The 12,611-nt window shown below is 45.6% G+C and overlaps 1 protein-coding gene across 1 annotated transcript in view; it reads left to right on the top strand.

The window, feature by feature from the left end:
• Window positions 1-12,611, top strand: part of Bfsp2 (beaded filament structural protein 2) — a 64,918-nt gene that overhangs the window by 24,697 nt on the left and 27,610 nt on the right. Inside the window, exon 2 of the mRNA XM_047564744.1 lies at window positions 10,953-11,035. Coding sequence (XP_047420700.1) covers window positions 10,953-11,035 — 83 coding nt within the window. The remainder of the gene's footprint in view (window positions 1-10,952; window positions 11,036-12,611) is intronic.

Below are 12,611 nucleotides of genomic sequence, written 5' to 3'. Positions count from 1 at the left end.
AAACACCAGGGCAGGCTCTGGACAGAAGAGAAACTGAAACTGCTGGAAGCAGGTTGTGGGGAGAAGATGATGTGAGGCAGGGAAGCTTTTCTTTTTAAGGTCTTCAGTACTACTGAATTTTTAAAACCAAGTGTAGGTATTATTTTAATAATTTGGAGGCGGCAGGTACTTGGGATTGAACCCAGGAGTGCTTAACCACAGAGTCACATCCCCAGCCCTTTCTATTTTTTATTTTGAGACACAGTCTTGCTAAATTGCTTAGGGCCTCACTAAGTTGCTGAGGCTGGCCTCGAACTTTCAATTCTCCTCCCTCAGCCTCCCAAGTTGCTGGAATTATAGGTGTGAGCCATGGTACCCTGCTTTATTTTGATAATTTTTCAAATTAAAAAACAACAAGAAGAAAATAAAGCAAGGACTATTAGAATAATTACAGATATTTCAAGTGATAGGTGTATAATTGTTATGGGGTACAACTTAAGAACAGACTGATCACCACTGAGAAGTCCAAATTTGAGAGTCTCTATTAAGCTGGCCGGCTGACTGTCTCACACAATGCCCCAGAAAACAGCTATTGGGAGAACAGCCCCGACCACAGGGTTGTAGGGGTTCTTATACCAAAAATCACATTAATCATTAGTGTCTGTTGCTATGATTCGAAATTACAAACTAACATCATGAGATCATCGACAGAGGGGGAAGTGGGTCAAAATGACGCTTACCTAGGTACAAACTAAAGAATGGTTACTAACATCCACACAATCACTGTTCACATGGTACATTGTTTAGGAGCAATGGAAATCAAAAGAGAGCAATTTTTTATTACATAAGAATTGTCATTTTGAATTGCTAAACATGTCACCCTAAGTAACTGATGATGGGTACAGAGGCAGGGTGTTCCCATGGGAGAAGCTTATTTCCTACATAACATGGAGTCTCGGAGCAAAATGGAGTCTGTCCAGTCATTTCCCCCATAGTCCGGCCTATAACATTCCCATGGAGCCAGATTTGTCAACCCATCACATAATAATCTGAGGTGGGGGTAGAAAATGGTAGGAGATTTTTAAAATTAGATATGAAATTTCAACTGTTGGGGTTAGTGTTCTAGTCTCCCTCTAACTTAATATATCATTATATATGTTTGAAATTACCCACAATAAAAAAGAAAACATGAACTGTGAAGTCAGACAGTTGTGGGTTAAATTCTTGCTGGGCCACTTAATTATGCGGGCAAATTACTTAAACTCTCTGGACCTCAGTTTCTTCATCTGTGTAATGGAAATAAGAGATGCGGACCCATTTTGTGTGATCACTTGCATGAGGTAGAGGGGTTAAATGAGATCACACCTGTGGAGGGTCTTCCACTGCAGAACACATAGTAAGCATTTTAAAAAGCTTGAATTTGGTATAAAGTTTGACCCTGAAATCTGAGTTCTGCTCAGATATCTTTTATTTAGTTCTGTACCTTCACTGTGTCCCGCCTTATGTTTACTAGAATAATGTGTTGATTTTCTCTCTTTGGCGACCTGCTTCATCAATTCAGTTAACATTTATTGAGCACCTCTGTGCCAGCCACTGAACTGGGTACTACAGAGGCAGAAATGAGATTGTCACTGACCCAAGGACACAAATAGCAATGGTAGAAAGAGAGAAAAAAGATCAGAAAAAAAAACACAGAATGACAATTTCAGAGACTGACATGAACCTCCAGGAGGTATAAATAGAGGATACCCAGTGCTGCCTGGGTGGGGTTTCAAGGGATGAAGAGGAGTTCACCAGGGAAAGCAAAGTACAGAAGCAGGGGCTGGTTAGGTCACGAAGTAGAGAGGCAGCAGCATTAGTCAAGGTCTGGAAGCTGGAAGAGCCTGAGTCTATGCAGAAAATTAGTTCAGTTCATGTAAGAAAATGAGGAAAAGATCAAACTGGAGAGAAGAACCGAGGGCCCCAAGTTGAAAGGGACCTTGAATGCCAAGCTAAGGAGTACATAGGGCACTGGGGACCCAGGAGGGTTTACTCAGGAGCGCACCTCAAATAGCGTGTGACTTCAAATCTGGATCTTGTAAGGACATTCTAGCAGGAGAGGGAAGGGAGGTTGGAAAGCAGAGAGGTGATAGAGGGAAGTCAGCTGGCTGTCCGGAGTCCCCAGGATCACTGAATCCAGATGAGCTTGATGCTTACAACTTAGGCATTGTGGGGCAGCCTTGAAAGCTGACCCATGACAAACTCTGCAGACCTGTACACCCAGGAAGGTGCTGCAAGTATGTAGTGGTGAAACCTCTGTCATGTCCAGCTCTGGTTCCTGTAGTCCAAAGTCAGCCCTGCCCCCAGCTCCAAGGTGGCTCCAGGTGCAAGGCCAGGTGAGGCCCAAACCAGACCTTGGAGGAGGAGGGAGGCTCCCAGGAAAGGTGGGGCCTGAGGACCCATCCTCAACATGGCAGAGGGAAACTCCTAGGAGCCAAAATGTTCCTGTTTGCCCAACAAGTTCCTGTTTCCCCCGCCAGTTCCGGCCCCCACCCCCCGCCCGTTCCCCTCCTACACGGGCGTTCCTTCCTCAGCCAGAGCGTGGCCTGACACGGTCAAGGCATCCTTGCAGTCCAGACTCGGCTGTGTCCATGGCTCTGGCCTTCAAGAGCGAGTCCCAGCCTTAGCCCTCACGTGTCCCTCATGCTCCTAGGACCCCCAGGCTCTTCCAGCTTCCAGATGTTGGGTTGAACGGTCTCCAGAGATGGCTGACCTCCTCCCTCACTGGATGACATTTCCCTGGGTCCACTTCCAGATGCAGCCTTAACATTTGGTGCTCACATTTCTTCATACCTTCAGCCCCAGGTAGCAACTGTCAGGTTAAACCAAAGAAGAGACGATTAGCACTCGAACCAAGCTGGATAGTGGAGTGGGAGTGGATTGGGAAGATAGGTAGATAGGTATGGAATGGGTAGCGTTTTGACTTGGGAGATAAAAAAGAGAGAAGTGTCCATGGTGATTCTCAGGTTGGAAGCGGGGAGGAATCTGGGGGTTCCCTGAGGGCAGGAACCAGCTCTTCCTCTGCTTTGGGTCCACATGCAGGAGGCAGCACTATTTCCTGGACTTGTTAATTCCACTGATGTCCACTGCACCAGACACTGTACTAGGATAGAAAAACACAGAGGATGGAAAAGGGAGTTTCTTTAGTTAATCAACAAACAAAAACTGATCCTAATTATAAGCCATAGAAAGAAAACTAACAAGGCAGAGGGGGTCAGAAAAAAATGAAGCTCTACTTCAGGTAAGGAGGTCAGGGTGAGGGAGTTACCCAGGCAAAGAGGAGAAGATGAGGGTAGAGACGTCAGACTAGAGGCAGGAGGGAGCCTGGAGTGGTCCAGAAAAACCAGAGACCAGCATGGTTGGAAACTTGTGAGCACAGCTCACAAGATTGACAGGGTCTTAAAGGCCATTGTCATGAGTTTGGGTTTTATTCCACCTCTAAAAAGTTTGATTTAATTAAATCAGACTGACATGATCTGATTTGGGCAGTTTAAGACAATCACTGTGGAAGCAGGTTATAGAATACACTGGAGGAGAGGAGAACAAAGCAGGAAGTTAGAAGATGTTGCTTAGATGATGGTGACTTGCATGGGTGACAACAGGAGAGATGGAGAAGAGCAGAGGGATCTGACATGCACCCTGGGGGTACAATGGATAGACTCCATGTACCCTAGTTTCTGGGGAAGTGGGGAAAGGAAAGAGTTGAGGGCAAAAATCTAGATTTCCATCTTAGGGACATGTTCAGTTTGAGATGTCAGGGAAACAGTCAAGTGAAGATGTCAGGGAGAGTGGGATGCAAGTCTGGAGTTGGAAGGGAAGTTCTGAGCCAGAGATGTAAAGGTGGAAGTCAAGCCTGTGCGATGGCACTTAAATCCATGTGACAGATCAGACCCAAGGAAGCCCCTGAATCCAAGGCCAGTAAACTCTAGCACTCAGGGGTCTGATAAGGGAGAACAACTATTAAAGGAGAGAATGGTGAGAAAAAAAATAATCAATGAAGTAGGAAGATGAACAGGAGAGTGTGATGTCATGGAAACCAAGAGAGAAAAGTGCATCTTCTGCAATGCAACTGAAGGTCAAGATGAACGCTGAGAAGTGCCTGCGGCTATGGTAACAGGGCAGACTCCGCCATCTTGGCAAGAGCAGTGTGGCTAGGTGCCGGGACAGATGACCACTTCTTGTTCATTTATTGCTAGAAGCAAGTCATGCTGAGCACCCATTCTAAACTTGAAAGTCAGATAAGTGTGACAAGGGTTTCCAAGGAAATCCTGCCTCTTGTCTCCGTGCCAGCTGAGTTTAATTTCCCAGGAGCCCTGTCTTGCCAGCCTCCTCCCCAAGGCCACAGCTCCAGCTGCTGGGATACCGATATCTTTAACTCTGAATAAAACATTAATTGTACTCTTGGGTCCAAATGATAATCTTTTTTAAAAATGCTGCTTGTCTTTGCCTTTTTTAAACACAATAATGGTCAAATCCCTCATCTGCCAGCTCCGTTTGTTTTAATAACGACATCCCCAGTGCAGACAGTGGTAGGGAAGGATAAAAGCCTCATCGTCATAACACAAATGATCAGGGTTTCCCAAATCACTCTGGACAGGAAAAACCGAAAGAAAGGGAAAAAAAAAAAAAAAAAAAAAAAAAAAAAAATATATATATATATATATATATATATATATATATAAAGCCACTAGATGGAAATCTCTGTTCAGCTGCCTGTGCATTCAGAATAAAAATGGAACAGGGGGATGTGGGGTTAGAGTGTGTGCCTAACATGTGCAAAGCCCTGAGTTCAATCCCCTGCACCAAACAAAAAGAAGAAGACAAAAGAAGAAAGAAGAACTGGAGTGGCAACAGTGTCCAGCTGTACAAGCCAAGCTAATTCATCTGACGTTCGCTGAACAACTGCTTTGTACAGAGACAAATAACACTAACAATAATGGCCACCATTCATGCTCAGTCTGTGCCAGTCGGTCTGCTAGGGCTTTCCACACATTGGTTCATTTAATTCTCCCAACTACCCCCGGGAGGTAGGGTGTGCTGTTATCCTCATTTTATGGATGAGGAAACCAAATCTTAGCTTTACTTTAAGTTACTAGCCCAAGCTGGAGGAACTGAGTTAGAGAATAAGAAACTACTGTCATTGCCTTTAAAGTACATTATGCTGAATGTGGTAAAACAGGGATAAGGGACAACAGGGGTGGGGTGGGATGCAGATACAGGGATGATCTGAGGAGGAGGAAGAGAATCAACAAAGGCCACGCATGTCTTCAGTACTCAGGCTACACATCTAGGGGTCACCCTTGATTCTTTTCCCTCGCTGTCCCATGACTACTCCATCACCAAGAACGGTCTCTTCCATCCCCCGTATGCCAAACCTATCTGCCGCTCTTTACCTTCCCTAAGTCTACCTTCATGGCCGCCACCATCAATAAGATGGACTCCCTGGACTATTGCAAGAGCCTCCTGGCTGGTCCCTCAGCATCCTCTCCAGCTCCCTCCATCCTCCTCTCCCTCGTAGTCAGAGAGGTCTACTTAACACAGAGATCACGTCTGTTCCCTGTTCAATACCTTTCAATGGCTTCCCAGCAAACCCCATCTTCTTTCCATGGTCTCTGGGGCCTTCCTTCCATAATCTGGACTTGGTCTGCCTTTTGAATCTCATCTCCTACATTGGCTGCTAATTCTCCAACAACCGGCCCAGAAACTGCCATCCAGTCACTACTAATTACACGCAGAGGAAATGAAGGTTAGAATGAATGGTTTCTCAGGCAAGAATGACTGGAGGGTGCAAGGTGGCAAAGCAAGCTGTTCCAGGTGTCATTGCTCAAATGAGGACCAGGTTGTGCTGCTGCAGTGTGTGATGAGCAAGCCGGGGGGCAGCTCTCAGGAAAGCCCGGTTCTCAAAGTCGAGTGGGCCTGGAAGCCCCCGACAGCAGGCTGCCTGGCACGGGGCGAGTACTCCATGAATGGTGGCCATTATGACGATTGTTATTTGTCTTTGTACAAAGCAGTGGTTCAGTGACTGTCGGATGAATTGTTCAATTACGAATTGTTGCAACCCACCCCCAGAAATCCCGATTCATACATTGGAGATAGGCTCTAAGAATTGGCATTCTCACGGGCTTCCAGTCATGCTGATCCTGCGGGCCCGAGAAGCACACTTTGAGAACCACTGACATAAAGTGTGCCAAAGGAAGCCCCTCTGCGGAGGAGCAGAGGAAGATGGCCCCCGCGGCCACTCCCTCCTTGTTCCCCCTTCCTGCACCACCCTCCTGCGACAATACTGAGGACCTTCCCCCTGGAGCTCAGCCCCCCTGTTGCCTTTGGACAGTACATGATGCTTTGAAACACTCTCTCGTTTCACCCTCCATTGAAACTCACCCCCAAGACCACCTAATCTCACATGGCAGTTCACACTGGTGATGCCCCCATGGGGTCTCTTTTTAACAGGAGACTTGGAGCGACATCATGTTCCATGGTGTGGCATCTTGGGCTCTGTTTAGGCAGGAGAGTCAGAGGAGAGGACTTCCCCTGGTGACCCCCCCAGCATTCCTGGTAGCATGCCGCTGGCTGCCCACCCTTCAGATTTACACACAAAGGCCACTGTTACGTTCCTGTGCACTTTCTTCCCACTAGAGAAGAGGGTAGGAATGGTTGTGGGATCTTGAGTAAATGTTCCTTTATTCATAGCATCCGCCCAATGGTTGTACATCGTCACATTTGGTATTTTTTATTGCCTTCTCCCCTGGAAAGAACAGATCCGAGAGGCAATGTTAATTTGCATCCACTTCAACCACTAATCAGAGAGGACTAGATCATTAATGTCTATCTATTGCAGTTTAAAATACAAATGATCTTTCTCCTCTGGGACCCCAAAATTAAGTGCTTAGTAGTGCAAATCCCCTGGACACGCAAAGTTGGGCCCATAGATCTGTCCCCAGCTCATCTCAGTTTATGGGGATCTGAGATGAAATGTGGGGGGCAGGGTTGAAGTGGGAGCTAGTTTGGTCCTGTTACAGGAAAAAGGCAGAAAATAATTCTGCACAAGAGGGCTTCTCTTAATTCTGATGTGTCTTTGAACTTTCAAAGCTAATGACAAAAACCTGCACAGTTTTTGAGTCACATTGACCTGGGTTGGTATTCTGGTCCCACTGCTTTCCGCCATGTTGTTTGGGGCAACTGACATAAGCTCTCTGAGCGTCAATATTCTCATTTGTAAAGTGGATGTGTTGATATCAGCTTTAGAAGGATGTCATGATCATATAATGAAGCCATGCCTGTTAAGTATCTAGTTCAGTAGAAGGCACAGTCAACGAACTGGTGTCTATATAACAGTTGGATGTCCTTTGCAAGATTGTCCATTATAGTTGTGGGAGGCTGAGGCAGGAGGATGGAGAGTTCGAGGCCTGTTGGGCAACTTAGTGGGACCCTGTCTGAAAATAAAAAATAAAAAGGGCTGAGGATATAGCTCAGTGATAAAGCACCCCTGGGTTCAATCCCAGTACCAAAAAAAAGTTGGCATCCATGAATAAATCTCTGGTTTATAGCGTTTGCCAATTTCCCTGGTGTTAAATACTCTCACCAAGGCTGATATGGAGCTGACAACATGTCACTAAATGAGAATTTGGGAAGAAACACATTATATAGTGTTTTCACTGTAAGATGCCAGAGAAGCAAATAACCTCAAGAACAGAACTGACACGCAGACATGGCAAAACAATTAGTAAGTGAAGAATTTTGAATACTTACTGCCTTTGGTTTTTTTCTTCCACCTTTTTTATTGGTACTTTACAGTTGTACATAATGGTGGAATTTGTTGTTACACATTCATGTATGCACACAATATGACAATAGAATTTGATTACCTTTGTTTTTAAAGTGATTTATTTAATTATAAGTTTACATAATTTAATTTTTCATGCTGGCTGTATTTAACAGAGAGCTCACAAAAGCTCCTGAAATATTTAACAATCTACTCAAACAAGCCAGCTCTAAGATATTGCTGAGCATATCTGTAGGTGGTCAGTAAACATAACTGACCCTCCCTCCCTCTTCCTTTGCTCTCCACAGCCCTGGGGAAGATTTCATGAAGTTTTTCCCAGGTGGAGACAAAGACATTCTCTGTTCCCCTGCAGTTTCCTTAATTTTGGCCTCAACCCCTCTGGGGTACCATTCCAGTCCTCAGTCTGTGCTCAACCTCAGGGAAGGTTCTAGTCCTGCTCATGCCACCTGACTGGTCTTTTCTCCAGCTGGGGAAGCCAAGGAACAACCAACTCCAGAGAAGGGGATGACTCTGCTAAGCCTGGGTGACTCCAAGAGAACAGGGCAGGGCTCTCCATGGCTGGAGAGTGGAGGCCGTGGGTTTATTTTAGGATCCCCGTCTGGGAAGGGGATGGGTAAGCAGGGCCAGCAAGCTGTACTTTGGCAAGCCAGGGCCTATAATTAGCCTCTGCTTGAGGGTGGAATAAATCCCTGGTTGTTACTAAACAACAGCAAAATCAGGAAGGCCTCCAGCTTCCCCAGCCTCCAAGGGCAGAGCCACCCTATCTGCAGGCAGCATGCAAATTATCCCAGAAGGCATTCCTGGTCTCAACCCGGAGTGGAACTCGGGTGCCCAGGAGCAAGGGCCCGCCTGGCCTCACCTCCAAGCCCTCTGCGGATCCCACCCAGCCCCTCCACAGGTTGATCGCCCCAGGCACCTTCTTCCTTATAAACAGTTTACAGTAACCTGGGGAAATGTCACCAACTCACTCTGTACAGGACAAAGTAAAGCCAAAGCTTTATGGGAACACAAGTCCAAAAGGAAGGACTTCCAAATGCCCGCGGTGTTGATTCTGCACGTCAGGACGGGGTGACTATGTGTCCAGTCATCTTTCTGCTGTTCCAGAACTTAATCCCCCACACACCCCGAGGCTTTGTTTGGGTTTTTTTTTTTTTTTTGTCTGTTTTTTTCTTTTATATTTTTCTGTTTGAAAAGTCAAAACGAATAAACAAACCAAACTCATCTGCACAAAGCGAAGAATTTAGAGCTTTGGGTCCCTCCCCTGCTCATGACGCTTCCTAGGACAGTAATTTATTCTAGTCCTTTTAATTTTTTTTCCTTGTACCAGAGACTGAACCCAGGGGTGCGTAACCACTAAGTCACACCCCCAGCCCTTTTTATTTTGAGACAGGGACTCACTAAATTGCTGAGACTGACTTTGAACTTGTGATCCTCCTGATTCAGCCTCCCAAGCCACTGGGATCACAGGCATGCGCCACCTCTGTTGACTAAAATTCTTCTTAAAGAGGTTCCCCTGAGTTGCATCAGCTAAAACCCTGCATGTGTCTGCACCTATCCCCACATGGCCACTAGTCTCGACCACTTTTGAAGCAAACTTCTCTATAACAGTGGGGTCTGAGCCCACAAGCTGGACACTGGCTATGACCCAAGGTCCAATGCTTGAGTGAAACATTTTCCAGGGGCATCACTGTGAAAAATCATCCTCAAATTGTCATCTGTAAAATGTCATCTTGAAAATGGATTAAGGGCTGTGGTGGGGGAGGCTGAGGAGCCAGGGGCAGAGGCGAGTCCCATCTACAGAGGTAGCAATGACTCTGCACCCCTCTTGGTCCAACATGGTCATCTTATTGTTTCATTTCACTGAATTTCCCACTAGCAAAACTAATCGTTTCTCTGTTCTGACCTGGCCTGGGGCACACCAGAGAAGGGACAACTAGGGTCTCTTCAGTCCTGCTGGTCAGTAAAGAACTTGCAACTCAAGGTATAAACCCAGAAGTGGAATTGCTGAATCACGTGGTAGTAAATTTTTTGAGGAACCTGCATACTGTTTTCCACAGTGGCTGCACAAATCCGCACCCTGGCCATCAGGGCCGCCCCCTCCACTACCTCGCCTGAGCTTGTTATCTTCCATCTTTTCGATAACAGACATCCTAAGTGGTGCAATGTGATATCTTCTTGTGGTTTTCATTTACATTTCCCTGATGATCGCTGGCGTTGAGCATGTTAATTAACTTGATTTAATCATGCCACAATGCAAAATAAAGATTTTTAAAAATTAGATGGCACCCCATAAATATATGAAGTCATTATTTGTCAATTAAAAATGAAAGATTATTTTAAAGAACTTGCTATACTTATACATATATATATACACACCCACACACACACACACATATGTATGTGTGTATATATGTGTACAAGTGTATGTATATGTGGAAATATGTGTGTATATATTCATATTGTTTTTCAGGTTGAGAAGAGAACCCCCACTAATCCCCACCTATGGGGAACCAATTTGAAAACTACTCTTTAAGCCTCCATAAAACCACTGAGGGTGAATGAAATTCCAGAGTCACACTGTGTGGTGGCCACTAGCCACATGCTGATTATTTAAATTTAAATTAAAAACAGTTAAATAAAATCAAATTTCAGTTCCTCGGCCCCCCTCTTGCTACATCTTGAGTATCTAACAGACACGTGTGGTCACTGTGTTGTCCAGTGCTGATCTAGAACTTTCTCATTGCCTCAGGAAGTCCTGCTGGGCTGCCTTGGTCTCGAGATTTCATCTAGACTGGCTCCAGAGGCATCTGTGACCAGATCGTATTAAGAGCTGCTAAGCAAAGCCAGTTCCACTTCATTTTAAAGAGTCAGAACTCTGTCCTGGAGAGTCAGAGCTCCTCACTGTGACAGAGGCTGTGGGCAAGCCTGCCTTTGAACAATCATTTTCTTCCAAAAATCGAACTCTAAAAGCTCTTAAGAGACATCCAGAAGTTGGGCCTTCTAATCTCTTCCTCCTCCCCCTTTTCAGAGAGGGTGATTAATACTAAAAACATTTGCCTGGTGAAAGGAGCTTTCAGTTCCCCAGAGCCTCTGTGTCCCAAGCAAGTCTCAGTGGTCAGCGACCTCAGCTCCTTTGATGTTGTCGTTGCAGGTGGGCGAGGCCGTCCTGGAAAATGCCAGGCTCATGCTGCAGACCGAGACCATCCAGGCGGGTGCTGATGACTTTAAAGAGAGGTAAGGCGCTGCAGCAGAAAGGATGTTCCCTCCGCACCCCGAGTCCTGAGCAACACGGACAGTACTGTCCCGGGGTCTGCATCTTCCACCTCCATTCTCATGGCAAACCCGGGTGGAATAACAGAAGTCCCAGGAGAATCCAGATCCATACATGCTAGGCCCCCGGGGCTGGAAGATTTTGTCCAGTGTCTCCTGGTTTGGAGTGGGGTTCAAACTCTAGGATGCACCCTAATCACTCAGGGACTTTACAGAAATCACACACTGCTGAGTTCCTGATTCCATAGGTCTGGAGTTGCGCCTCACATTTACACTTATAGCAAGTTCCCAGGTGCGCTGATTCTGGGGATCCTCGGACTACACTTTGAGAACCACCGGACTAGAGTTATGGCTTGCAACCCAGGCTGCATATTGGAATTACCTGGACACTTAAAAATACCAGGGAACAAACCCAGAGTCTAATTAAATCTAAACCTCTGGTGGTGGGGCCTGGGCTTCAGGATTTTTAATGCTCATGGGTGACCTTACCCCAGGCCTGAGAACCATTGCTGTAAAGTCTAACACAGTATTTCCTAATGTGTGATGTGTAAGGGATCCCACGAAAACCATGCCGGACACGGGAAATCACATAAGGGAGTTTATTAAGCAAAGTATCTCCCTGCAGGGTAAGAGAGGAAAAGAAAGGGAACGAGAAAGGGCATGCGCTAGAGAGAGTGGAAAAGCGAGGAGGACAGAGAAAGTGAGTAGAAGAGAGAGAAGCATGAGAAAAGATGGCGGGGTAGCTACCTTGAAGCAGTTGAATTCTGCTGGGCTAACAGGGGACCAATAACGGAGAAGGATACTTGCAAGCTGACTGATGAACCAATAGCTAGCTAGGATGTTCACAGATTGACAAGTGGTTGGGAGGCAGGGAAAATGGTTGCACGGGAAAGGGCGGCGAGAGCAGCTTTGTATTACATAATGTATGTACCATTTATGCAGGTCATTTTAAGCAGTATAAGATCAAACATTTTATTTTTAACAGTTATGCATTTATTTTTATAGTTACCTTCTATTTATATGATCCATGAGGTTATTTTCCATCTATAGTAGCATGATTTAGAGTTGTGACTTAAGATTTATTTTATATAAAGAGATTTTAAACTTTAAGATTTACTTTTTTTTTTTTTTTGGTGCTATGGATTGAACCCAGGGGCAATTAACCACTGAGCCACATCCCCAGCCCTTTTTTATATTTTATTTTGAGACAGGATCTCACTGAGTTGCTCAGCGCCTTGCTACATTGCTGAGGCTGGCTCTGAAGTCAGGATCCTCCTGCCTCAGCCTCAGAGCTGCTGGAATTACAGGCGAACACCCCTGCACCCAGCTAGACTTACTTTTTAAGTAGATACATTTAAGGAAATATAGAAAGTAAATAGTGATCCAGGGGAGTATGCATTTAGAGCAAAATCATATAGATGAGTGAAGTTTGGGAAGCACTGGTCTAATGGAGAAGCAAAATAAGGAAGACCCTTGAGGGAAGGTCATCCTGGGAGCTGGGTTCATGGGTGGGCAACAGGATTATTTCAAGGGACTATTT

This window comes from Sciurus carolinensis, chromosome 9 (genome assembly GCF_902686445.1).
Source record: "Sciurus carolinensis chromosome 9, mSciCar1.2, whole genome shotgun sequence".
NCBI classification, from domain to species: domain Eukaryota; kingdom Metazoa; phylum Chordata; class Mammalia; order Rodentia; family Sciuridae; genus Sciurus; species Sciurus carolinensis.
Note: the sequence above shows the minus strand (reverse complement) of the source record. Positions and strands in the feature narration are given on the sequence as shown.